Below are 25,814 nucleotides of genomic sequence, written 5' to 3'. Positions count from 1 at the left end.
AAAGATGAGAAGCATACCTGGACCGGCTGTTTGGCCCAAGAATTTCAAAAGATAATGAGGAGCTCGATCAAGAATCCATCAACCCGGCAGCAGCAATTTGACTCATTGTCTTTTAACTCTGTTGAACTTTCTGTTGCTGTAGAAAAGAACTCGAGATTTTTCTATTTATGTTCTCCCTCCTGTTCAAAACACAACACATCTTTAAACGTGCACCTCGAGCTGAATCTGGTGGGACAGTGTTTTCATCTGTGGTTAACTAGTCAAGGTGTTGCTTGATGCTAGCAGAGGCTCTAAATCCAGCAGGATGACAGCTCGCCATGTCATCTTGTGTGTTGGACTTGTCCGTCTCCTCGCTCCCTCTCGGTCTTTCCACCGCTTCTCTTTTCCTTCCCGCTCCCCACGGCCCTGAGTAACCTTTGCCATGTTGTTCTATTTACCAGAGGGAGAGTGGTTCTGGATCACTGGGCTAATTAATAAGGTAAACACAGACCGCCGGCCGCTCACTCAGCGCTGCGCTGACAGAGCAGGGAAACAGAGAAGCAGCTGGGGAGCCAGAGCGTGGAGGCCAACTGTGGAGCTGCTCCCGGGGCACGCGCGCGCCGCCACGTCCTCCTGCCGAGGTTTAACACCAGCCTTCGGCAGGACGGAGATCCGCAGCCGAGCAAAGATCCATGTTCCTCAGTGCCTCCATATTTGTCAATGAGTGTGCAGGAGCATCTGTGTGCATGTCAGGGAGCAGAGTGCATGTACATTATGGTTCAAAGGCACGGCGGCGGCCATGCTGCTGGCGGTGGGGGTTTAACTGTCAGCAGATGACTGGGTAAACATGAACGAGACCTTCAAGTTGGAACATGAGCGATTAGAGTCAACGTCAGTGCGCCGCAGCCTTGATTAGTGTCTCACAATTAGAGGCTGACGCTCGCTGCCTAAGAGGTCTGGGGGACCAGTGCTCCTATTCAAAGGACATCATCGTGCCACTGGTTAAGCAGAACCAGTGGCACTGGGCAGCTCTACAGGGTTATTAATGCAATACCGTGTGTGGCATAAGAACATGCTGGAATAATAACGTTCCGTTAAACTCTCCACATTTCCCAAATGTAACCGTGCACGTCACAAGGACACAATATAAACCACTCAAATCTCACCGCTCCACTACACTTTTCAGATTGAAAATAAGCAGCATGCTTAAGGCTTGTTTGTGGCTTATTTTTCCCATTTCCATAACAACGCACATTTCCGATGGTTTTTAATAACGATTAATCCTCAGCATCTCTGTGATTCATCCGATTACACAGTTGAATCAGTTAAAAGGTCAGATGTAACCACCCACCCAGATCAGACCGTGCTGCATATCAAACGCTCTGGTGATGACTGTTATTTATTCTAAAGCATTCCAACATGAGGAATACGCTGGGAGATAAGAAGGAGCAGGAAAAGCAGATATTCTCCTGTCAATGTGGTGTTATTCACAGGCCATGGTGTTTCTGACTGGCCTCCAATAAACACTGCAGCAGGCCTGTGCTGTTTAAACAGGGTTTAAACGGAGTTCAGCCCGGGACACTGCTTTTATCACTTGCGAGAAACCAGAAGGTCCGTTTCCGAGCAGCAGCAGGAGCCATGTGTGGAGCCGCGTTGCAGCAATCAGGGCCCTCATCAATTAGGTGATCAGAAAATCCTCCAACTGTGTTTCCAATCAACTGATTTCATTTCTGCTCACAACAAACCTCAAACTCCAGGAACAGTTGGAATTCAGCAGCGGGAACAGGGTCTCTGGTTAGTTCCAGCTTAGTTCCTGCTAGTTTGTGCTGAACAGTGATGATACCCTTTTAATTATTAATGAGATTTGTTTATGACATCCAATTGGAACTACAGGTAAAAAATTAACCCCAATAAACCACATGGACGATGAAGTTTACCTCAAGGCTACAAACATTTCTGTTAATCTCTACAGTCTGAAAAGCCTAAACCCAAACAAAGAGGGTCGGTAGCTTCAGTTAGACCGCTGATCACTTCCACCAGGTTTGGAGAGAAGCTGCCAAGAGGGTCTTTTTCACACCGCTCACACGCCGTCTGTTCCACGCTGCCTTTCGCGCTGGTTTCAATCTCTGTTTTTTTTTTTCAGAGAGCAGAAACCAGGAGCAGAGCAGGAGCAGAACAGGAGCAGCAGGAGCAGAGAGGAGCAGAGCGGGAGCGGAGAGGGAGCAGAGAGGGAGCAGAGAGAGAGCAGAGAGGGAGCAGAGCGGGAGCAGAACAGGAGCAGAGCAGGAGCAGAGCGGGAGCAGAACAGGAGCAGAGAGGGAGCAGAGAGGGAGCAGAACAGGAGCAGAACAGGAGCAGAACAGGAGCAGAGAGGGAGCAGAGCGGGAGCAGAACAGGAGCAGAGAGGGAGCAGATCAGGAGCAGAGCTCTTTGGGCTGTGAAAAATGTGAGCTCTACGTGCACAGCTCTACGTGCACAGCTCTACGTGCACAGCTCTACGTGCAGCCATTCCTTTGGCTTGTACACAGAATCACCATATGAAGCAGGGATGTGACCCAGGTGGACGGAGTCGTTGGCAGCTACACGACTGTTACACTTATCCAAATCCGTGTCGATGGATCGGCCACGTGACACGAAGGAGCTGAAATCTATGTGCACGGCTGCATTTTTAGAGTTTAAACACGGTGGAAATTTAAGAGTGAATAAACTGCAGGCACAAAATTAGCACGAGCTGTTAAACGCCAAACTGAATGGCAACCACGTGCTTCCTGTACACAAAGCCAGGCGATTCTCCATCACAATACTGACGTGCACAATATGCTCGTGGGCTACATATAGAAGCCACAGGGAAAGTGGGAGATGAGCACAAAGATGCAGCAAATCTGGCAATTTCTGCTGGAGATTTGTGCTGTTGGTTCCTTGTGTTCCTTCTGAAGCTACTGCAGCCACAAAGACCTAGAAGAGATAAGAGTCTAAATGTTCAGTGGCAACCAGATGAAACAGCCACGCTGACAGAGCCGGAGTTGTTTCATCATTACAAAACTGCAACATGGAAGATCTCAAGCACTCCTGGACCTTAGCCTGGAAAATCCTTGAAGCTTCATTGATTTTCAGTATATAGGTAGATGCCATGAACTTATTTAGCAGCACCAAAAGCCTGCAGCCCACCTCTTATCACATTACAGATACCAGCAGTCTTTCTTTCTGAGGAGTAATTCTTGTTACTGATGCAATTTTAATAGAATAACAGCGAAGTGCGTGTTGGACGTTCATCTTTCTAAGTTCAGGCGCCCGTTATCGTCTCTTCTCCCTCCTCTAATGGATCTCCTGGCTCTGTGGGGACCTGAAAAGATTCTTACACCGTGAGTGTGAAAGCTTCTTCTTCTAAGGGTCAAAGCAGGTGATTGATGGTCCTCCCCTCAAGGGAAGAAAAACTCTTTTGACCTGCCTCTTGTTGGTCTGGTGTAGAGGTATGCATGAGGTCAAAATGCTGTTTAACACACAAAACTCAGCCTGGGGCCCTTTAAAACAGATGTCCTTGTGTGACAGCCTGAATGTTGACGTCTCTGCTCTGATTTGAGAAGCATTTAAAACATCCCCAGTGTCCGTGCTGATCCATTCCCTCTCATTTACAGGCATTTCAATCTTTCTATACCATTAGTCATTTATTCAGAAATATCTCAAATATACTCAAAAAGACGGAACATAATAAACAGTAGCATTACGACCAAAAAGGCAACACAGCAGTCGACCTGACTTCAACCAGACTCCCCAAAGCTGAGCTAACGCTTGTTATTCTTGATAATGTGCAAAGCCTTGTCGAGCTAACACCCCGAAGGACAGAACAGTGGGATCGTTTTCAGATGAAGCCAAGCTGGTTGAGGCCCGCAGCTGTCCAACAGAGCAAGGGATGCAAACTGAGTCCAGGGAGAAGGTCCAGACAAAAAGAAACATTTGGAATCTGAAATAAAAAAAAAAAAACATGCTTGGGAACCACTGAATCATGGAGACGTGCACCACACGGCTCAAAGAAAAGCCTCTAACCGATCTTGCTGATCGACAGTAGCTAAACCATACTGCTGAATGCCTGTTCGCTTTGGAGTCGTCATCTTCTCAAACAGTTTTTCCACACGTGACATAGCAACCAAACCACCTGGCGGCTACAAATACTGCAAAATTCTGCCGTGCTCCAGATAATAAAAGCTGACCTTTCCTGAGCTGGTGTTAAAGGGAGTGGGAGTCAGGAATTCATCGTATCTGACAAGGCATGAATCTAAACCCAACTTGTGGTTGCCATAAACAACAAGAGCTGTTGCAAAAGGCATCTGGAAAGAGCCGAAGCATTTATCTCCAGGAAAGAAGTGCAGGTTAGGTTGTTGACCCTTAGGGAGGTGTTTGGTGGCCCTGCAGCAGCGTCCCTTTATGTAGAAGCAGTTAACTGGAGCTCAGGTGCCCTGGAGCTGCAACAGAGGCCGAATAAAGCTCATTCGCTGCTGACACAGCTCCCATTTAGGTATGGATCTCCCACTAGTGTGTTCAAGCCGAACTTCAGATTAACTCCTGTGGGCCGCATACTCGGAGCTCCGCGTCTGGATCCACAGTTGAGTACAAATGCTTTTTTTCCTCAAAACACTGGGCCTTTAGCACACATTAGGCCAATCATTCAAACGGCCACCGTGCCGGTGAAAGGGGGTCGTGCATTTACCCCAGGCGTGAGACGCCGAGGTTTCCACCGAAAGGCTTAAAAGCTGTTGACACACACTGCACTGCCAAACTGCAAACATTCCGAGGACACACAATCTTACACACACATAAAATGAGAGAGGAAAGACGCAGACACAGACCAACCACAATGCGAGGCTGGGTCTTTCAAGGATTCCCCGAGCCCTTTTGTCTCTGCATCGACACATCACCTCATAGATGTGGAAAAAAAAACTCCTTGACTGAGTGAATTCAGCTTCTTCCTTCACAAAGAGGCACTTTGCTGAGTCATCTGAGCTTCTACTTTAGCAAAAGGTTTATTTGCTAAATGGCTCAACACGTGAAGGAGTCAAAATAGAGTCATTTGAACACCAAGTAGCGCTAATCCTGGCGCCTGGGTTAAAATGTGTGAAATCCAGGAGTATAAAAGGCCTGTGTTGTGAAACCTGTATCAAATATGGCCTCCTAAAAGAGCTAATGTACAAGATATTAGCATGGGGGACCCGGGCAGACTGAATCCTACTCCTGAAAAGCTGCCAAACTTTAGCAGCCTTCAGCACAGGGGGAGATGTTGAGTCTGGGTTAAGGGCAAATCTATAAAACTAAGACGGGTATAAGGAATTCCCTTATTTCTCATTTTAATCTCTGCCCCACACACAGATGTCTGTACAGGAAAAACGGGGGTTTGTCTCTGTAATTACACCCCGAACCAGACAGAGCTGCTTGGTAAATAAGAGACGCACATGTCCCGCGACACATCTGCTCCCCATTCTGATGTGAAGCAAGAGACGGGCGAGGGAGGGACCAATAAACAGGGTGGAAGACATGAAGAATGCAGGAGTGATAACAGACCGAGAGGAAAGACGCAGACCCACAAATACATGCACAGTTGGTGTTTGGCCTCTGCCTGCCACCCAGGGTTGGCTATGTGCACGCTGTGTTTGCTCGTCCACACTGGGAGCCTGTGGCTGCACAAACCTTCCCTTTCAAAACACCACCCACAACGGCGCTCGCGCTAAATGAGAATTACCAGTGCAGCTCCGGCATCGTCCCGGCGAGGAAAATTCCACATCAGGACGTTTAGAGGAAATAAGATTTCACTCAAATCAGATTCCACAAAACGACCTGCTACCACGAACAGGATGGGACACGAGTAGATTATTCCTTGTCAAGCCCTTTTGGAGGTGATGGTAAATATAGGATTGTGTAAAGTCTGACGTGTGGTTTCCACAGGTGGAAGGGAAAGAAATGAACGAGGGACTTCAGGAAAGTCAACAAAGGAGCTAAACGCTAATGTTCTATTTCCACTGCATCTGTGTTTCTGCACAGATATGAAGAAATCCTCCACTCTTTCCTTAAATGTTCCCATCCTAAACACAAACACTGGCTGTAGGTAGCATATTCTTTTCTACCTTCTACCCCCCCCAGACCTGGAAATGCTACTGAAGAATATGACAGACCCCCATTTGGAGACAACTGGTGATAAAATAGCTTTCCCGCATGGTCCATAACAGCTGTAACCATCTCCTACTGCATTCCTGGTCTAACATGATACCTTAACATGGATGTTGCTTTACCACATATAGGGGCATAGGGAGGGGGGTTGTGGGGGCCTGGAAAATTAGAATGAACTGTTCCCGGGCCCCTGGGACTAGTTTTGGGATTTAATCAATAAAACGTACATTATATGACACAAAAGAGCAAAGCTGGAGTCACAGCAGTTCCCACATACCTGATTCCAGGCGTCTGGTTTTGAAGGTGATCCTGCCAGCGCTGATGGTGATGGTGGTGCTGGAGACAGAGAGGGGCCGTCGGGTGGGATGGATGGCTCTGGTGGTGAGCATACGTGCAGGTGGAGAGGCAGCAGGGGGGGGCAGAAGCGCTACTGTGGTGTGGGATGCATCCAGACCTGGGGCCAGTGCTTGGGCACTCCTGCTGGCCACAAGGACAAGCCAGGGTGGAGCGGAGGTGACAGTGCTGGCAGCACAGTCCCGGAGGAGAGGGGGAGGACGGGGAGAGGGTAGACGGGACTTGGCATTTGGTCAGCCGTTGGGAGTCTGTGATGGTTGCTGGGGAGGAAATGGCAGTGGAGGGAGAGGGGAGATTCCTCAAAGAGCCGTTCTGCTTGACCACGCTGCCGTTCAGGCTTTGGTTGGACCTGTTTGTCTTCTGGATGCCGTGCAACCTCTGCGGCTTCTGTTGAACCGTACAGACGGTGAGGTTGAGGTCGGCGTCTGGAGTCAGCATTAGAGGGTCCTGGCCATCGCTGGCTGGTGTGCTGGCGTTGGCACTGGTTAGATGATGGTGGCCTCCATTGCTGTGGGCCAGGGGGTCGCCACTAGCATCACTCAGTGCCATGGTCCTCACCCGGCAGGCGTGGCAGCGACACCGTCACTCCGCTGAGAAACAGAGGAAAGAGAGAAGCTTATGCTCCATTAATCCGCAGGTAAAGCAAGCTGATCTGGACATCCAAAAATGAGGTTGCCTTTTTCTATTTGGTGGTCTCTTGTTCACTTCACACACATTTCTAAGGAGTAGTAGAGACTATCCACTTCACAACACTTATTTTGTCTCTTTTATAGAAAGAAATGAATGATGTCATGATAGCATAACGAGGAATACACTGATCCAGTCCAATGACTAACATTAAAAACCCCCAAAACTTGAGATGCAAAAGCATCGACCCGAGTAAACCAGCTAAGCTTCGTCAATACCAGAGTGTTTCCAACAGATGTCGACTTGACTGACACATCAGCAAAGCCCAACATTTGTGTGTTTTACCACGACAAATGTGGCTTCAATACTGTCGGACATAAATAACCTATGAAAGCTTCTTCTTTAGCCAGTGCTGTCAAGTTTGGACCTTACTGAGCTGAAGATGACAGCGGAGAAAAGGAGACAAACGGTTATTTGTAATTAGAAAAGGTTAGATGTTCTGATCTCCGCGGTAGATGAGAGTCAGATCAGAGCTCAAATACTTGGCACCAGAAATGTGTCACCACCTTCCATTTACAGTAAAACACAGACCGTTTCAAATCAGTGTGATTTATGGAGCACGAATCAAATCTGGCTTAAAAGCTGTTTGTATTACACAAGCATGGGACACCAGTGCATGAACACTTAATGACTGCATGCAACAGCATGAGAAAAAACAGACGGTTCATGTTATGCTCGAGTTTCAGCACCTATATGAGCTCCAGCTTAAATGACGACAGCCGCCAGAGATCACACAGTGGAACTGTGATTCCTGAGAGGCATTTTAACAAAGGGAAAGAAACGGCGTGTCTGCAGCCTTGTGCAATGACATGCTTCACACACTTCAAAGGTGATTGATTTGTGTGTTGCAGGTAACAGCAGTGGGCCGTGTGACTGGAGCGGAGCCCAAACTGGAACCATGTGCTGAGGAGAAAGAGGCCTGACAGGAGCCATGATGAAATACTTGGAAATGAATACTATAATGTGTGTGTGTGTGTGTGTGTGTGTGTGTGTGTGTGTGTGTGTGTGTGTGTGTGTGAGACTCATTTATGACAAAAACTCTCTGTAAATGTCATTTTTCCTCATACATTTTTCTCCTATAACACCCATTTTACAAATTAAGAAATTTAAATTTTAATTAAAACCTTAAGAACATAAGAAAACACACTGGATGTTAAATAATTATTGGATCCACATTTTAAGTTAATACATTTACCTAATATTTTAAAAAATGTACAGTATATTTATTGTCTGTTTAACATGAAATTAAGATAACCAAACATGACTGTACCAGGGAAAAGAACTAAATAATAAAATGTTCTCTCCTCACTGCTCATAATCTTGCTTGATCAAGGGGGACGTTCCACCTCCAACATTGTTATTTAGAGGGATGGATGCTCGGAGGCTGAACTGTCTCCCCATTGTTTAAATGATAATTATCAACATCTCGATGCAAAATTGCAGTCCTAAAATCCAAGACGGTAGCAGCACCCTTTGCTCTGAAACCCTCGTCCTCCTCATGACAGCTGCTAAATAACCAGTGTCTTTTTCTCCATCCCAACACTTGACTCGGCTTAACAACATGCTACGTATGTGCACGCTGTGCTCTGCGACGCTTCAACGAGAGCGAGCGGTGGAACACGAGTAGGACAGACTCGCCGGGTCAAGGGTGGCTGGGAGGATTTGGGGCTTAGAAGGGAGGAGAAGAAGAATAACTGTGGTGTGTGAAGTGCTCAGAATAGCAGAGTAGCGAGGGAAGCCCAGATGAAGTCATGAGTCTGGCTCTCACAGCTGTCAGGAGCTGAGAATGGCTTCATCAGCCTTAATGGAGACACCCACATCTGATGGAATACAAATAGGAGAGCAATAAGAATACCGGCTTCTTCAAATTAGCCATTTGCTGCTCATTCCTGCTGTTAAAGTGTAAAGGAATTTATCCTCTACTCTGTGTGTGTGTGTGTGTGTGTGTGTGTGTGTGTGTGTGTGTGTGTGTGTGTGTGTAGCATTCACAGGCAGCTGAGACATCTAGAGCAGACTGTGCAGATACAAACACACTTTTTGTCTCTTAAAAATAAGAGTTGATAATGAGGGACTGCAAGCGGGACCTTTTCTCTCCATCTCCTAAAATAAAGGTTACTTTATTTAATCACTAGTTTGGCTGTTTGCGGAGGAAAATTCTACCTCAAGATGCACAATCGCTGTTTTGAGTCCCACTCCGCATATTTTGGTGGTGTCCTGTGTTGACACTTGGAGACGATGCGCCTCCCCGTGTCTGAAAGCATGTGTCTGCGGGCACACACACACACTGCGGGAGGAATACCATATCTGTGTGTGAAGCATAATAAAAGCAGGAAATCAAGTGGGCAGGATATCGCTGCTAAATCTGAAACTAAATACCGCTTCTTGCATGTAACGTATAGCTGCACGCCATATTTCTGTTGGAATCCTGTCTCAGTTTATTTCAACATCTCACTCTTTTGGATAGAAATGAACCGAATTTGGGAAGTGCTGAATCACATCTAAGCTATAAAACCATGAGACGGTCCGTTAGACTCCCCCATGTGATCAGCGTTTACCGGTCCCACATCCTCCCTGAAAGCCAGCGAGTCCCAGTAAAGCATTTGATGTGCGTCCGCCTTGAACAACCAAAAGACGTCTATTAAAACCCAACAAAAGTAATGAGTGTCAGAGAAGGTGGTTTAGAGGAACACAGGTGATGACGAAGTGCTTCTTCTGCCCTCTTTCATGTCAAGTCCCTGATTATAGGCTGCGAGGGAAATGGGCGACAGACAGTTCCCCAACACAAGGCCAGGAATCCTGCATCCCTCTAATTAAAGCTAATAGGCAGCAATTACCAGGAATCAGTGGAGAGATAGTTAATAACCACGCTGCTTCTAATAAGGCTAACAGAACCAGCAACACCCTGCTAAGGTGCTCACGACGTTCCCCGGGGTCACAGTTTCTCTGACAGTTCTCTGTCATGTGACATCCTCTGGATGGATTTGACCTCCCTGAGGGCATTTCAGCCCAGTTCAACACAGACACACACACACACGCACACACAGACACACACACACACACACTTTTAGAGCTATCATGTTTACTCTAAAGTCACTTAAGCGCTGAAAGGTGTAAGTTTTCCGGGAGTTATTGAATCAAAAACGGCTCATTTAGGCTGTTCTGTTACTATTTAGTGGGTTCTATAAATCCCTACGGGACGGGAAAAGGGTCTTTCTAGTTTAAAGAAGAAGCTGTCAGTTTGAATGACGGTGAAAAGATACAACTCAGTGCAGGTCTCGCAGCGGTTCCCCGCTGACATTTACAGCGATCGTTCCTGCTGCTTCCATCGGGACATTCCTCCACTGCGCCTTTACGCAAAACTTCTTGGCCGAGCGAGACGCATGAACGCAAAGTACACAGACGTGCACAACCCTGGCTTTCCAGCACGGAGCTCAACACCTTTCTCATCTAAAGGCGGCGTGAAACAGCACGGCAGCGAGCAGACATCGTGTCCTACCGTGTTTGGAGACTCCCGGTGCTTTCTGCTCGTTGTCGCCGCTCGGATCCACAACGCGGAAAGGGAAGCCTGTTTTGGGGGGAACAATGTCCGCGGATCGCCCTTAAATAAACAAGAACACGCCGTAAAAGCCACCGACTACTCCACGGGAGAGCGGGACTGCTTCCAGGGGGAGTGTGTTGTGCCAGAATGACAAACAGCCCCGGATCCCTGTTCCCTGTGGAGGGGCCGGAGGAGGCCGGAGGAGGTGGGCTCGGACTGCGGCGCAGAGCGCTGATAGGACGGGCACACCGGAGCGCGTTAACCCGCTCACTGCCGCCGCCACCGTCGCACCAAAAAGCACTGAATTTATACATTTAATTACATTTACATCCAACTAAAAGGCAAAAAACACGCACGAATGCAACAAAAAGCTGCTGTTTGCTTTCATTAAAAGTATTCCATTTCAAAAGGGGCACTTTTCCCCCTAAAACGAATATCTCTTTTGAATATTAATTCAATTGTGCTTCTTCCTTTACAGTCAGGACAGAGGACCGAGGCTGGGGCCCAGGGTGGGACCAGGGTGCTGCTGAAGATTTGACTTATTTGGAACATCCAATGGTTTAGAAGTTCATCATAAAAACAGACAGCTAAAAAAACACACCACTTTACTTTTTAAGTGTTGAAACTTAGCAAAAAATACAAATGGTTTAAGCAGTTAAGGTGCAACATTAGTTATATTAAATATGGTAAAACTGCCATTCCTAAAAATACTACTTAGTCTCCGAATTCTTTAATGAGGCTGCTGTTATTTTATGCCTCTTTAGACTAGATCAGTTGGATCACAACACAGAAAAGACCTGGACCTTTCGACCTCAGAGGAGCGGGACGTGTTCAGAACAATACATCTTCAACTGTTAGACATTACTGACATCCAGGACAAGGCTCGTGCCAAAGTTGGGATGAAGCAGCAAGAGAAAACATTTGTTAATCCAAAACATAAATGTACAAAAATAGGAACCAGAAATTGTCATTTTAAAAAAGCCCATTAGAATACAGTGGAAATAGTGAAGCCTTTGACTAATAGAAGTGAACAGCACGATGCCTGAGCTATTTGAGCGCACAACTGATCAAAACCCACAACTGTCAACCTCACTTTTAAAACTTCCATCAGAGTTTGCTGACGTGTCAGAAGAAAAATCCAGATTTTTTTTTTATGGACTGGAGGCTTTTGTGGATGCAAAAACAACTGATTCTTCTCAGCAGGGGAGGAGGTTTATAGCTGGGAATGCTGGGAAGGCAGAGGGTCGTACCTGGCTTTAATTTCAGCTGTCCACCAGGATTAGGACACAGTTCATGTAGCAAGCTGTAATCATCTGCAGTAGTAAGGCACTCCTTCACAGCTGGCCCTGAGGCAAGTCAAAGCCCCAAACATCTACTGCCTTTACTCTCACAATTACAGATATTAATAGACCCTGTAGACATTATACATCTAGATCACGCGGCCTGTGGTAAAATTGTCATTGTTTGCCGTTACTACTGGTGCTTATTTGTGTTGGCAGTTGGATGCTGCACGATGCAATGCAGCATGTTGCTGTAAAAACTACATTTCTGCTCCTTCAGACCCAAATGTACTGTAGTCCAACATCCTGCGCAGGGCTGTAGGTTATTACGGTCCTTTGACGTGCTACCGGGATGGCTGCGATTCCCCGCGGAAGAAATGAACAAATGCGACATTCAGGCTTTGCAGCACCGACTGTTGCTAAAAAGGGGAGCAGCGTTTGGATGTAGCTGGCCAGATCCAGGGTCTGCCCGCATGGAGTTAAAGAGAACCACATCAAAGAGTACAAATGTACTAAGAAGTCCAGAGGCCCTGGTGAAAGCTGCACGGCCTCCACATGACTGCACACAACTCACCAATGTGACAGGACACAGGGAAGAGGAAGAGATAAGTCTGTACCATCTAAGGACTATACAGAATCCTGAGTCTGTCCTGTAATGGTGGTGAATCAGATTCCTAATTTCACATCTTGAGATTTCAAAGTTTTGTAAATGTGGCACAAAGAGCAGACATTCAACACAAAGAGAAAAATGCTTTCCCTCTCCAACAGGGCATGAAACCTCAAAATAGCTGCTTGAGAGAAGAAAACATGGGGGGGAACTCCACAAAAGGCTCCATCCTGTGAGCTTAAACATGATCAAACTCGTATGACGTGGAAGTACATTATCGGTGACCCAACGGCACATCGCTCACACGCTGGATTGTAATGAGCAGTGACATAATTGCAGGAAGGCAGCAGGTAATCCTAGAAGGCCTCGGAGCGATGTAGCAAGCCCCGATAAAGTCTGCTTAACAAGAGGGAAACACAACAGGCGTGAAAGAAATGAGGGAAACCTGAAGTAGAGCATAAAAAAGGTGGGACCGAGGGTATGATGGCTGAATGAAATACAGGGAAAGATAAGAGTAGTGTCTGACAGGCTGACGAAGAGCTACACTCAGGCTCTGGCTTCTGTGGGTCTGAGATGAGGAAACGGGAGAAACTCTATCCCTTCCACACCTGAGAAGTGGAGACGGATATCTCCCACCAAATTAAACCGATCCCCCTCTATGTCGTGTCAGGGCTGGGGAAAAAAGTGAATATTCAAGACCTCTGCTTCGCTGCTGTAAAAAAGAAAAATGTTAAACAGGCAGGATGAATTCTGGATCCAGCGCTCATGAGAACCCATATGTCTCACACATGTACGTGTTTCGGTCTAGAAAGGAGATGGTGCAATGTCTGGAATATCTAACTTTGTTTTCTTTGTAATGTTGCCAAGCACAGCAGCCACCGGGAGCCCATCTGTAGGCATCTCGAAGAGGATAATGTATCATGTAGTGTTTGTGGAGGTTTAGGCCCCTGTTGCAGCATCTAAAGTGAAATATCTGCAAATGGAAAAGACCTGGGGGTCAAACTGTAATTAACCAGCCTGATGTCTCAAAGTCGGAACCCTAAAGTATATTTAAGGCTTCAGAGTGAGTTCAATAATGTCAAATAAATGTTGAATACAAATTGTATTTTAAACGGTTTGTTTTTACAGTTATAACCAGAAAAAGAAGCTTCATCCAAGAGGAATGAGCAGCTACAAGAAAGATGGTAGAAATAAATCATAAACAGCCTGGGAATTTAAAAAAAAAAAAAATAGTCAGGGTATTATACAAAGCATAAATTAAACTGAATACCAGAACCTGCTCATCCTTTTTGACATATTCAACCACAAACAGGTCAGAACTGTCATGAATAGTGATAGATAATCACTTCTGGGTAACTCACATGTGGGGAATGTACAGCCAGGACTGAAGCAGCCCCAGTACTGAAGCAGCCCCGGTACTGAAGCAGCACTGGGACCGAGGCAGCCCTGGTACTGAAGCAGCCCCGGTACTGAAGCAGCACTGGGACCGAGGCAGCCCTGGTACTGAAGCAGCCCCGGTACTGAAGCAGCACTGGGACCGAGGCAGCCCTGGTACTGAAGCAGCCCCGGTACTGAAGCAGCACTGGGACCGAGGCAGCCCTGGTACTGAAGCAGCCCCAGGTCCATACCTCATAACTCCATTATCATAATTTCTTTCCGAGGGACTCAACCGAAGTCTTGTACAAGTAAAAGGGGTAAAAAGACGTGCTGCAAACTGAGGAGATGCTGCTTTTGTGCAACAGATATGGAGAAACATCTGCTGTGGGGTGGGGGGATAACATCATCCTTTTAATCATTGAAACATTTCAAAACTACATCAAAGATCAAGGAGCAAAGACAAAAGTGCACATGGGTTAAAACTAATTCCATTTCAGTTCATTCAAGTGTAAAAATTAAAAAAATAAATCTAAATTTGACTGTATGGGCTCCTCAAAACCGCTCATCTGTTTCACCTTTAATACAAGACTCATGTTCTGGCAAAAGAAATGAAAATCCTATACAGGATATTAGATCTATATTAGATTTTGATGTGAAAAAGCTTTTTTTTTTGCTTTGTCTTGAGGTTGCATGAACCCTGGCCTGCCCGTCTGTTCTCCACATATTGGCACCAGTCACTGAAAAACAATATCGACCGCTATCCAAGACAATTTGCAGCTGCCTAATGTGTGAAAACTGGCAGCGTTTGGCCTCCACAAGCACATCCCATGAAGCCAGGGTCTACCTTGAAGGAAATTCATTTTGATTGGTTATTTTAGGACTCTTGTCTTTTTTATAATATAGTAAATATTGTTGTTTAAACTACATGTCAAAGAAGGAATGTCTGTAACAAGTTCAAGACATGTTCTCTGCAGATTCCAAAAGAAGGTTAGCAGAGGAGCGGCAACGCTGATGTGGTTGTGCACACACAGACCGGGGCCAGATGACCTGTCTGGTTCTTATCACTCCTTTGATACACAAGATGGAGATAAAAGAAAGGGACAGACTCCAGGATGAGGAGGAAAAAGTGGAAAGGAAAAAAGGCTTGGCTCCAGCTAACAAATTGGCAGAGATGTTAAACTGCACATCTAGTCAACATTCTTCTATGAGGTGTTGACTGACAGCTCTGGGGTGTGAATGACATCACAAGGACATTTAACTCCCAATGGTTGGCAGGTGCAAAACCCCCCAAAAAAATAGTGTGCGAGGGACACAATTATAATGCTTTAATTAACCTGCTATAACTTGAAGTCAAAGCAGAGCCGAGCAGGCTGTGATTGATGCCAATTAACGCTTGATGAACCATCCAGGCATGTTGGTTACAGCCAGAAACTGGGTTCTAACTACCTCACCAGAGTAGAATCATCTAATGATCAGCTTATAGATGACTACATTCAGAGAAATGAAGAACAACAAGGGTTGTTAAGCGGCCACAATAGAAGACCCAAAAACACAGACATTAAACCAACAGGGCCTAAAATATGACTGGGATGATGTCACTTTTACCAGCAATGCTGACCAGCTGCACGAGGCAATGCTAAAATGCTTTATTCCATAAAAACTTGCACCCATCTGACAATAAACAAAGTTGCCTTCTAATTAAATCTAGTTTTTTCCTGCACGTGGTCCAAGAGGTTTTTAGGGCAGCCTTTGTAGTTCCACGACAAAGATCTCCTCTGCGCTTGATGGCCCTGCGCTCCCACAAGAAGAGGAGGAGGAGGAGGAAGAGGAGGAGCTATTGGTCTGATATCGCAATGGAAAAAGTCTCTACATCATGTTACATGTTATTAGATTGATTTTGCTAAAGAATAACTTCTGAGTTCCAAAGAATAAATGGACCAAATCAAAAGCAGAGAAAGATGAAAAAATCAAAGTCCTAACGCGAGGAAGCTCAAAGAGTCCACGCTGTGGCCTGAACAGGAGCGACGTTTGAGAGTCTACTGCAGAAATGGGTCCGTGTGGACAAAAATGCGAACGTGATGGATGACATTAGTGTGTCAGATTTCTCCCAGGACCACGAAGGGTCATGGAAAAGGTTGTGTCGGAGGCTAAAATGGCCCAAAAAAATGGTGGCATGTGCATGCAAATGTCAGAGGAGGTATGAGATCACATCCTACTGCAATAAATTTTTGGAGTCAGAAAAGCCAAAACAGACTTTTTTTATGGGGGGGGGGGCAGTGTGCGAAAGCAGGATGCTGGCATGAGAAAGTAAGATAGAGAAGGGAGTGGTGAACAGGAAGACGGAGAGACAGGAGAAAATGTGTCTTTTCTGTCTGCGCATACTAATTCCACACACATGAGAACAATATCCAGGCTGAAGTGTCAGTGCAGGCTGCAGCTGGGTAGCAGACAAGGCCGCAGCGCATCGGGTCAAAGCATAACCCCGACTCACAGAGCGTCTCCGTGCTTTCACCTACTGTACGCTTCATACAGGAGGTTTCACTTCACAGCGTGTTCATCATGGGTGAGATCATTGGGAGCGCGCCGCTTTTGTCAAACGGTGGACTGGCAAAAAGGTTTTTACTGGTGGTTTGTTTCAACATTTAAGGGTGTGTTGCTGTGGTCGTCAAACTCAAAGAACTCAGTGCCAGTGTTCAGGAACCAAGAGCCGAGGGGAACCTCGGGAATCGACAGGAGGACAAGATAATGTCCCCCATGCGGTTCTAAATCTGATGCTAATTGAACGCATTGTCAACATCCTGGATGGATGATGAACGTCCTGCACAGCCCTGCAGTACAATATGTCGGGCTACAAAGAGGACAACTGGGTTTCTGTGGCTGTGGCCCTCTCACAGAGGAGACTGCTGGTCAGAAGACGGCTGTGAGAAAATAGCTTTTGGCACATCACCTCTTTGCCTGGAGTACATGAGCTGATGCCAAAGAGTGACTTCATACTGTGTCATCTCACTGAAGGACACGTTGGAGGCCTCCTGAGGGGTGTGGGGCACACAAGTGGGGAGAAAGACCCTGAGGTGGACATGTGAAAATGACGCGATGGTTTTTTACAGTCTACAAATTCCACCCAGTGGTGACGTAGTTGTGCGACTGTTATGTGCTGATATGCAGATGATTCGCCAGCCTGCAGGTGAATATCCATGTAAAGGTCCGGAGGGACCAAAAGCACTTTCTCATTTATTCCTGATCATTGTGTCTTTATGACACACAGGGAAAAGAGGTGCAGCGTTGAAGCACTAACGTGTCCCTGACGGCTCACCTTTAAAAATCTTTCAGTAGTTTGACTGGCAAGAATCAATTCTTTTAAGTAAAACAGCAAAATGATGTGGTTTTTCCCTCTGTGATGTCTTATCCACTAGGAAATGGAGTAATAATTACAATCTTTGGTCACTGACTGTAGTGCCCCTGTGAGTGTGTGTGTGTGTGTGTGTGTGTGTGTGGTGTGTGTGTGTGTGTTGTTTTTTTAGAATCAGATTAAAATACAGTGTATGTGAGCAAGTGACCCTCCGGGGGGAGAGCAACCTGTCCTGTTTGGATGTGTTTTGACGCTGCTGTCATGTAACTGGGACAGACAACAGATGGAAAGACGAGATAATTAACCAGACATCTCCTGTTCCAGAAGACTTTTGCAGGTGTTGGCCACAGACTGGTTCCCTCTCCCTCTCCCCGCTGGCTGATGATTCGCTAGTTTTGCATGTCTCTTCTCCAAACTGTCCTCTGGCCCTCAGAAGCCTGCACCATCCCCCATGTCAGAGCTACAGAACAGAGGTTCTCTTACGACCCAGGATAAGATCATCAGACCCAAACTTATAGCATTCAAAGCATGTTAAAACACCCTCTGCCCATATGGAAACGTAAAAACACAATTAAAAACCTGGTGCGTTGCACGCCACACCAGCGCTTCACACCTTCGTATAGAGCGTACAGGCACCTTCCTTGATACTGATCTCAGAACAGATGAGGGCAAAGCAGCTCAGCCCAGCTCAGTAAAGATTCAAAAGTTCTCTCACTTCTAGGATAACGACTATTCTGATGTCTTGGTCCTCGGCGGGACGAACTAGCAAGCGTATGTTAATGTATGACTTTATGTCAAAAGTCCGGTCAATGCATTCACGTCTCCCCAGCTCTGCCATTGTCCCCACAGCTGTTGTCGCCATCAGAAAGCAAACAGAGGAAAACAGGCCGTCGTGATCAAACCAACAGGTCGTGCACAGCTGAAACAAAACCTAAGAGTTTCTTCTACACACACACATGCAGCAGCGCTTGTCTCATCTTCTTAACGGGGAAGTTCTTCCCCCCGGATGAGTCGCCAGTTCATCACAGGGCCCTATATGAGCCTTTGTGGGTTCAGTACCTTGCTCTAGGGTATCTTGGTAATGCTCTGAAGGTGTTCGGGCACTGTCCTCTACTACCAGAACACCTGGTAGGAGTTTGCCTGAGCTGGATCTTGAACCGAGAACGCTCCACTTCCCAGCCCAGTTCCCGGCAGACTGAGCTCCCACTGGCCCATTTCTTAAATGTAATATTTAATTTTTTGAGCTCTAGGATGTGCAGCTTGTGTGTGTGTGCGTGCGTGCGTGCGCATGGTTTTGTGTACTTGGAGCCCTTCCTGCTCCCTGTGGAGAGGTGTGCGCCACTGAGACGGGAACAGGGGCCTCTGCAGCTGCTCTCGCTGATGCACATGCACACACTTGACAGTCTAACACAATGTTCAGTTCACATCTCTCTGCTAACCTTCCCCATCCCTCCCGCTCTCATTTTTGCTGCTGGTGACATTAAACAGAACAGAAAGGTTGTGCGTTCAATATCAGAGTAAAGAAAACACTGCAGCCAGAGTCAGTAAACACAAGGGTAAAATAAATGCAAACTAATATTCTTCTCAGTTTGTCCTCCTTCGTTTGCACTTTCCTTTAGAGCTGAGTAGGAAATAAACAGAACATCATTGGGTTGATTGCAGAAATTAAAGAAAAATGAAAACTCTGATTCCTACCACAGTACATGGAAAAAAACCACACAGAACATCAACCCAGGCCTTGAACATGACTGGCTCTGATTCAAGACAGTTCAACTTCTCCATGAATCAAAACAGTATAAAAAGGCCGTACAAATATCTTTCAGATGCGAAACCATATTAAAAAAACTGAACACAAGCGAGTCTGCAACGTAGTTTGGTTCTTGGGCCGGTTTACTGCCACAGTTCAAAGAACATTGCGTGTCTTCGGGGGACAAATGACAGTCGCTCAAAGACGGAATGTAAAGAATTCATATTGACTTTCACAGGATGGACAGTAAACTGTCCCATTCTGGATGTGCGGGTCAAATGTGCGTGTGTGTGTGTGTGTGTGTGTGTGTGTGTGTGTGGAATCAGGTGTCGAAGCCACTACCAGCACAGTGTAATGGAGATGTGGTGGGAAAGCAGAAGACTTGACAGCAGTGGGCTTGATGATAAATGTACTCTTTGACAAATGGACCAAAGAAATAATCTCGCTCTAACACACACACACACACACACACACACACACACACACACGGAGGTGGCTCAAATGTGAGTGGAGGTTAGTAAATGTAAAGGAATTGAAAGAATGAGGGGTGAGGGGGAAGCTTTCATCGAACCAGAACTACTGCACGACATCTCTCTGATCAAAGAAACCATCTTTGGGAATAAATAAACCAGGCTAAAACAATAACGGCGCCCTTGTCTCCTCCTGACGCCTCATCAACTTCACACAACATCTGACTCCTGAGAAACCGCCCAGCCTCCACATCCAGAACAAACTCTGGATCAAAAAGAAAACTGATACAGTACCACAAGAGGGTGAAAAGACACCCACAGGTGTTAAAGAGGACGTGGCTGAGGTGTGCGGGCATGTCCAGGTGGGCCAATAGCGTCCATGCCACCACTTGCATGGCAGACGGTGGACAGGTGATAGCACGTCTCCTCCACACAGACTGTTGTACAAAACGGCCTGCTTGCCATTTTTTTGTCTCATGTAAGAACCAAGTTATTATTCTGAGTCTAATGGACAGTACGACACTTTGGCACAGAGCGGCGAGAACAGTAATGCTGAAAACATGAAAATGAGCGGAAAGTTGTCCCGGTTCCTCTGGCCAACACTGACTTTATTAGCTGTCCACATATGACCATAAATATTTAGAAACAGTCTCAAATGGCTGGAAATGCAGGCGGGGGGCAGGGGTGGGGGCTCCACACCCAGAAAATGACAGGGTCTACTCCTGCTCTGGAATTTATCTGGCAACCTTTAAATGTGATGGGGGAATTATTAGTGACAAGCTTATAAAATGACATAACGCTGAGCATGAGTGGAGGGGAATAACGGGGGAGCAGAGGGGCAGTGATGGAGACAGACAGGCAGGCAGGCAGACAGACGAACAGCGTTGTATAAAACCCAAGAACCAAAAAAAGGAGCCATTTCCAAATATTTATATGTGTTTGAAATCTCTACATTTGTAAAGCTGCAATATAAGAGAAAAGGCCTCATTATTGCTGCTGGGTAAACAGCCAACACACCAAACCTACTTGTCTCTGCTGATGGTCGATGGTTGATCTGATGGTTGGACATCCTCCACTCACGCAGATGAGTAAAAGGCTTCATTCTTCCTATCAGAATGTTTGTCCATGTTCATCATGAGGGCTGACCACATGCATGAGCAGATGTGCACATTAGTCCCTGGAGCAGGTGTTTCCTTCAGCATTACTAACATGACTTTACGCAGCCAAGACTCTGCTGTGTCATCCTGCAGCCGCAAGAATACCGCCAGGTCATCAGAGGAGAGGCGTCTCTACGTTCATTTCAACCCTTCCTGATAAACACTATACGTAGCGCCTGTCTGTCTGACAGTATCGGACCCGGACTTTGTGCCTTCAGGCAGTTAATGCCATTTGGAATGTGGTGGCACTTGAAGGAGAATAATGGTTCTCTGTCTTTTTCCAAGCGTCCAGAGCCGGAGCCAGGCCTCCTCGTTAGCCCTCGGTTATTAATCATTGTTTGATAGCCAATATTCTTCTCTCTTCAGATGAGATCAGGAGATTGGGATGAATGAAAGCTTCCTCAGGGACAAGGAGACAATGTCATCTCATGGACTTAAATGCAAGTTAAGCGATTTTACCAAATATTAAAGCTCCTGACAACAATCACCCTTCACTATGCTGTAACTCTTAGCTGCGACAGTGTGTTGATTCACTGTGGTCGACAACAGGCACTCATTTTTGTGGTAATTATGGCAAAACCCAAATGATGTCTAGAGTATAATGAGACAAACAAGACAAAGAGTCTAACACTAAACAAACTTCACAAAAGCTCTTTTTTGCAAAGAGGAGCAGGAATGTCAGAAACCATGTGAAAGCCTGCCTGGCTCCCCAACACTGTCCCCCCTGGAGCCAAACCAGTAGTCTGGTCGAAAAGATTACAGACATTTGTGGTCCATTTAATCGTAAGGCAAGAGAATCCCATAAACAAGAGACTAACCAAAAGCTAAATTTACAGTTTGACAAGTAAACACAGTTGCTTTGCTACAACTGGGCCAGTGTTTTATGGCGTATTCAAGTGTCAGCAGACCACAGATGGAACACACCTCATCATCATATCAGAGGCTCTTTGTTAATATTCCAAGCTGTGTTTAGGGTCCGGCTGACAGCGGCGGACCAACAGCCGTGCATATGTTCTGGTCAGTCCTTTTCTCCTCCACACCGGCCATTGTTGTGGGGGCTGCTAAATATTTACTCTTCCCAGCTTGGCAGGGAAATGAGTGGGAGGGGTGAGTGACCCATTGTGAGACCTACCCATTGTGATGGAGGGTTCGGAGACACAAACAAGTAGGATCCTCGCTTCCCTGCCGGCACCTCGAAGCCACAATACGCTGTTAGCTCCGCACTGAGCAGGATCCGCTGACGCTCAGAGCTTTAGTAACGGAGGTGGAGAACTGGGGAAGACACAAATTGGGGACACGGGGGGGAGTGCTTCTGAAAAGATGAGTGGAGACGGTTCCCCTTTGAGAGCTGTTTACATGACAGACCACCAGAGGAACTCCCAGATAATGAGGACCCAAAGAGGACCCATGACAGCAGCCAGTGCCCACTGAGAGGGGACACACCAATGCTAGGGACACATGCCCCCCCAGGCCTCGTCCCATAACGCGTATTTAAAAACAATCTCAGCTATTTCAGCTGATGTTCTGCAAAACCTCTACCTTTGCACCCTTTCCCTGGACTCTGACCAACAGCCCAGCATTCGACCCCACGGGGTTGAAAACTCACCGGGTTAAAAATGCACCATGGGTGTCTCCAACGTTTACTTGTTCCCACAAAATGTGCTTTAATAAAAGTAACACAAAATCATTCTAAATCCACAGAGTTGCAGCCCATTTTGACTTTAGCATCTTTCAAAGCCAGTAAAACATACATACCTACATACCTACATACATAAACTCCCCATGTGTCAGCCAGGTGTAACCCACAGGTGCATCGTGCACGTCCAATCAAAGCCGCTCTCTTTTCAACAGGAGCTCTGCACCTCCAACAATAAAGAGTGCTCAGATTTGCATTGATATGAAGCTGGAAATCTGCTTTAATGTCTTTTGTTATGACCTTCACAGCTCCTGCCTCATTTCCTGTCTGAGATAGACTTTGAAATAAGTTAGCTGGGTTCTCGACAGATTATTCTGCTGCTTTCTTCCAAAACTACAGAGGACACACATAATATAGACAATAGCTAGCTCAGGTAGGAAGTCAACACCCCCAAAGTAGACACATTCCTTCTAAACCTACTCCTATTCATTTCCGTGCCATAAGTACACCACCAAAACACACCATGCACTGAAAGGCAAATTGTTTCTGACCAATTAAGCCAACATTCTCTCCCCACATTTCACATAATGTACAACACTGGTCCCTGGAAGGCAGAAAGGCCATTAGGCCAGAAAATGCATTTGCATTCAGCCTCTGACAGTTGCGAGCCATCTGCACTGTTATTACAGCAGAGATGGGACCTTTTGACCTTATTGTTGATCAGCTGGGCGACACCACTCTCTCTGGAGGATTCTTATTCGCATGGTAGGATGATAAATCTTCTGTTTTTCAAATTTTGACAAACTGTTGCCTCCTTTACTGAAAACTGTAGTTCAGGCTTAGACTTACAAGATGCTCAGTCTATGGAAAATTTGTTACGTTCCCTTTCCCATTGACAATAAGACAGCAAAATAGACTGATCAACACTTATATATAGCACTGATAATCAAACTACCGTAATATACATTCAGTTACATTTCACTACATCAAGTGAATGTGGTTTTACACCCAATGAAGTAACTGTGAACAAATGAAATCATATTTTTGGCTGGAGAGTCACCTCCAGCTGAGCCGGTACTCTGATGTCATTTCATCACACCTGTGGCTTGTTATATGGAGGATTAGTGTTTTCTACAGACCGCGCACACAACAGATTATTAAAATCAACAAATCATAAACTTTAACGAAGACATCACCCTGAGCCGCCACAGCTGAAGCGTCTAATGAAGCAAAACACATGCAATAATATAGTGAATGGACATGAAAAGGCTGCCAGAGGCATCTACAGACAGACATACTGTAGCGGAGATAAACATCCCTGATGCGCTCATTAGGCTTATAAAGCTTGTTGGATACCCAGAGGCCTTGGATGCTGCAGCAACAGTCATTAACAAGACTCTGGGATCAAAGTTGCGCCGATTGTGATGTGTCAGAGGGGGTGGCTCAATGAGGTGGCTGCCACGCTCAACCCAAATGTACAGTCAGCCTAGGAATGCCCCGCTAGTGAGTCAACAAGATGGTCAGAAAATGTGTCGAATCCTCTGAGTGTTCCTTATGAAAGCCTGGAAAAGGTTTTACTAGTGCTCAGAGATTCCCTGAACTGGAATCAGAGTGACTGCTGCACATGTACAAATGAATAATCTCTGCCAAAGATTAGCTTTGGCTAGTTTCTAACATCATTTTCTCCGCTCCCCACCGCATTCGTCTCACTTAAATTATCCCCATTGCATGATATTGGTTCATCGCGTATCTTACTGGTGCATCACCAGTGTGTGCTGTGACTCATTAAAAGCAAATATTGAAAGTTTTTGCCAGCTAAACTTTTATGGTTACAGTTAGTCATAAAAAGGTATGCTTGTATTTGTGGCTTTACACAATAAAAGAATATCAGGGCTTTAACAAGTCCTAAAATTGAGCAAACCCTCCCTCCAAAACTCCTTGGTTGAATAAGGACTCAATATTGTATTGCTATAGTCACCTGCAGCCAGCCCAGTAGAAGCAGCCATTCCGAACCTTCCGACATCCCACCAAACAGTGGAAAAGGAAGTCTGGAAAATCCAAACCATAGCATAGCATTCAGCGGAAGAGATTAGTAAACAATAAAGTTTAGAATGAACCATTAAACTTTATATTGTGTGAGGGGGTTGGCAAGAGAAGACCTCTTAACAGATGAAGGCAGCAGGTTTCATCCGGGAAAGCGAAAAGACGAAAAATGTCCCATGTGAGAGCAAAGTGGCAATGTTTGACCATAACACACATGGCCATGTTTAATGAAAATCAAACAGTAACAGGTCAATACAAATACCACACAGTGATGAGTGTGCACGGTGGCAGGGCTGATGCACAGGGACACACTGCTGCCATTCAGGAGCTAAAGCTTGAGCACACTGGCACTCACATAAGAATGGTGCTTTAACGATAGTGTCAAACTCCTTCAACCTGAGACAAAAAACTGGGCACAAAAAACTGGGCACAAAACTCAACCAACTGGAGGAAAACTTGGGTTGAAGCTGCTCAAAATAACCATACCAACTAGAGACTAATATAGTGTTTTAACTGGTGCGTTACTGCTGTAAATGGTCCTAAAGTACCCAAACATGAGGATTACTGCTATAGACGTGGCCTCCATCCTGGCTCCAGAATTGTGCAACAAATAATGACCCAATTTAATAAGGCATGTGTTGTATTCACCTCATTTCAAGGACCAAGTGATTTTTATTATAACAAATGTGAAACCACAGACTTCAAAAAGGGTATAATTCATTTTTTAGATGATTGTAACAGCAGCCAAAAGTGCTTGGCACATTATCAACAAACGCCACGATGGCCCTGCATAGTGAGGCCATGAAAGAAGAGTGTCCTGTCCTGGACAGCTCTCCTTCTGGGAAGACCATATAACTAAGAGAAACAGCTCATTACCCTTCATGTTCCCTGCATATTCAACCGATACAATATACCAGAGTACACACAACACACACTAACACTTAGAAAACATCAAGGTCTCACACACACACAGGGCCATGAATGTGGCGTTCATGTGGACAGAGTGTTGTTGGCTGAGGGACACGGTCCTGAAAGACCTTCAGCAGGTCAGAGCAGAGGAAAGCAGAAACCCCGGCTGAGTGAGTGTGACTGAGAAATGTGTCGTTGCGTGTGAATGTGTGTGTGTCTAAGAAACCAAGTCCAGAATGATTAAGTTAGTGAAACAAGACTGTGTGTGTGTGTGTGTGTGTGTGTGTGTGTGTGTGTGTGTGTGTGTGTGTGTGTGTGTGTAGGCGATTACCTGAGTGTGCAAGACTGCACAGCTGCCCAGATTTACACTTCAACATGAAGTCATGTGCTGGAAGAGCTTCCTCAGAGCTTTTTATACAATTTCTCCTGGTAGCAATAATTTGGTAACACTTGTGCCCAAAACAGCAAGTTAAACAGGCAGCACACACACCAGAAGGGGCAGATTAACCTGAAAGAGTTTTGATG

The 25,814-nt window shown here is 46.0% G+C and overlaps 1 protein-coding gene across 2 annotated transcripts in view; it reads right to left on the bottom strand.

The window, feature by feature from the left end:
* Positions 1 to 25,814, bottom strand: part of disp1 (dispatched homolog 1 (Drosophila)) — a 49,973-nt gene that overhangs the window by 8,726 nt on the left and 15,433 nt on the right. Inside the window, exons 1-2 of one of the 2 annotated variants that reach the window (XM_057016416.1) lie at positions 10,673 to 10,917; positions 6,413 to 7,079 (exon numbers count right to left, since the gene is read on the bottom strand). In XM_057016416.1, coding sequence (XP_056872396.1) covers positions 6,413 to 7,038 — 626 coding nt within the window. In that variant the 5' untranslated portion in view covers positions 7,039 to 7,079; positions 10,673 to 10,917. Of the gene's footprint in view, positions 1 to 6,412; positions 7,080 to 10,672; positions 10,918 to 25,814 lie in introns of those variants that run through there. The other variant, XM_057016415.1, reaches the window with a different exon arrangement.

Source organism: Takifugu flavidus, chromosome 19 (genome assembly GCF_003711565.1).
Source record: "Takifugu flavidus isolate HTHZ2018 chromosome 19, ASM371156v2, whole genome shotgun sequence".
NCBI lineage: Eukaryota > Metazoa > Chordata > Actinopteri > Tetraodontiformes > Tetraodontidae > Takifugu > Takifugu flavidus.
The sequence above is the reverse complement of the archived record's forward strand: the minus strand, read 5'-3'. Positions and strand labels throughout refer to the sequence as shown.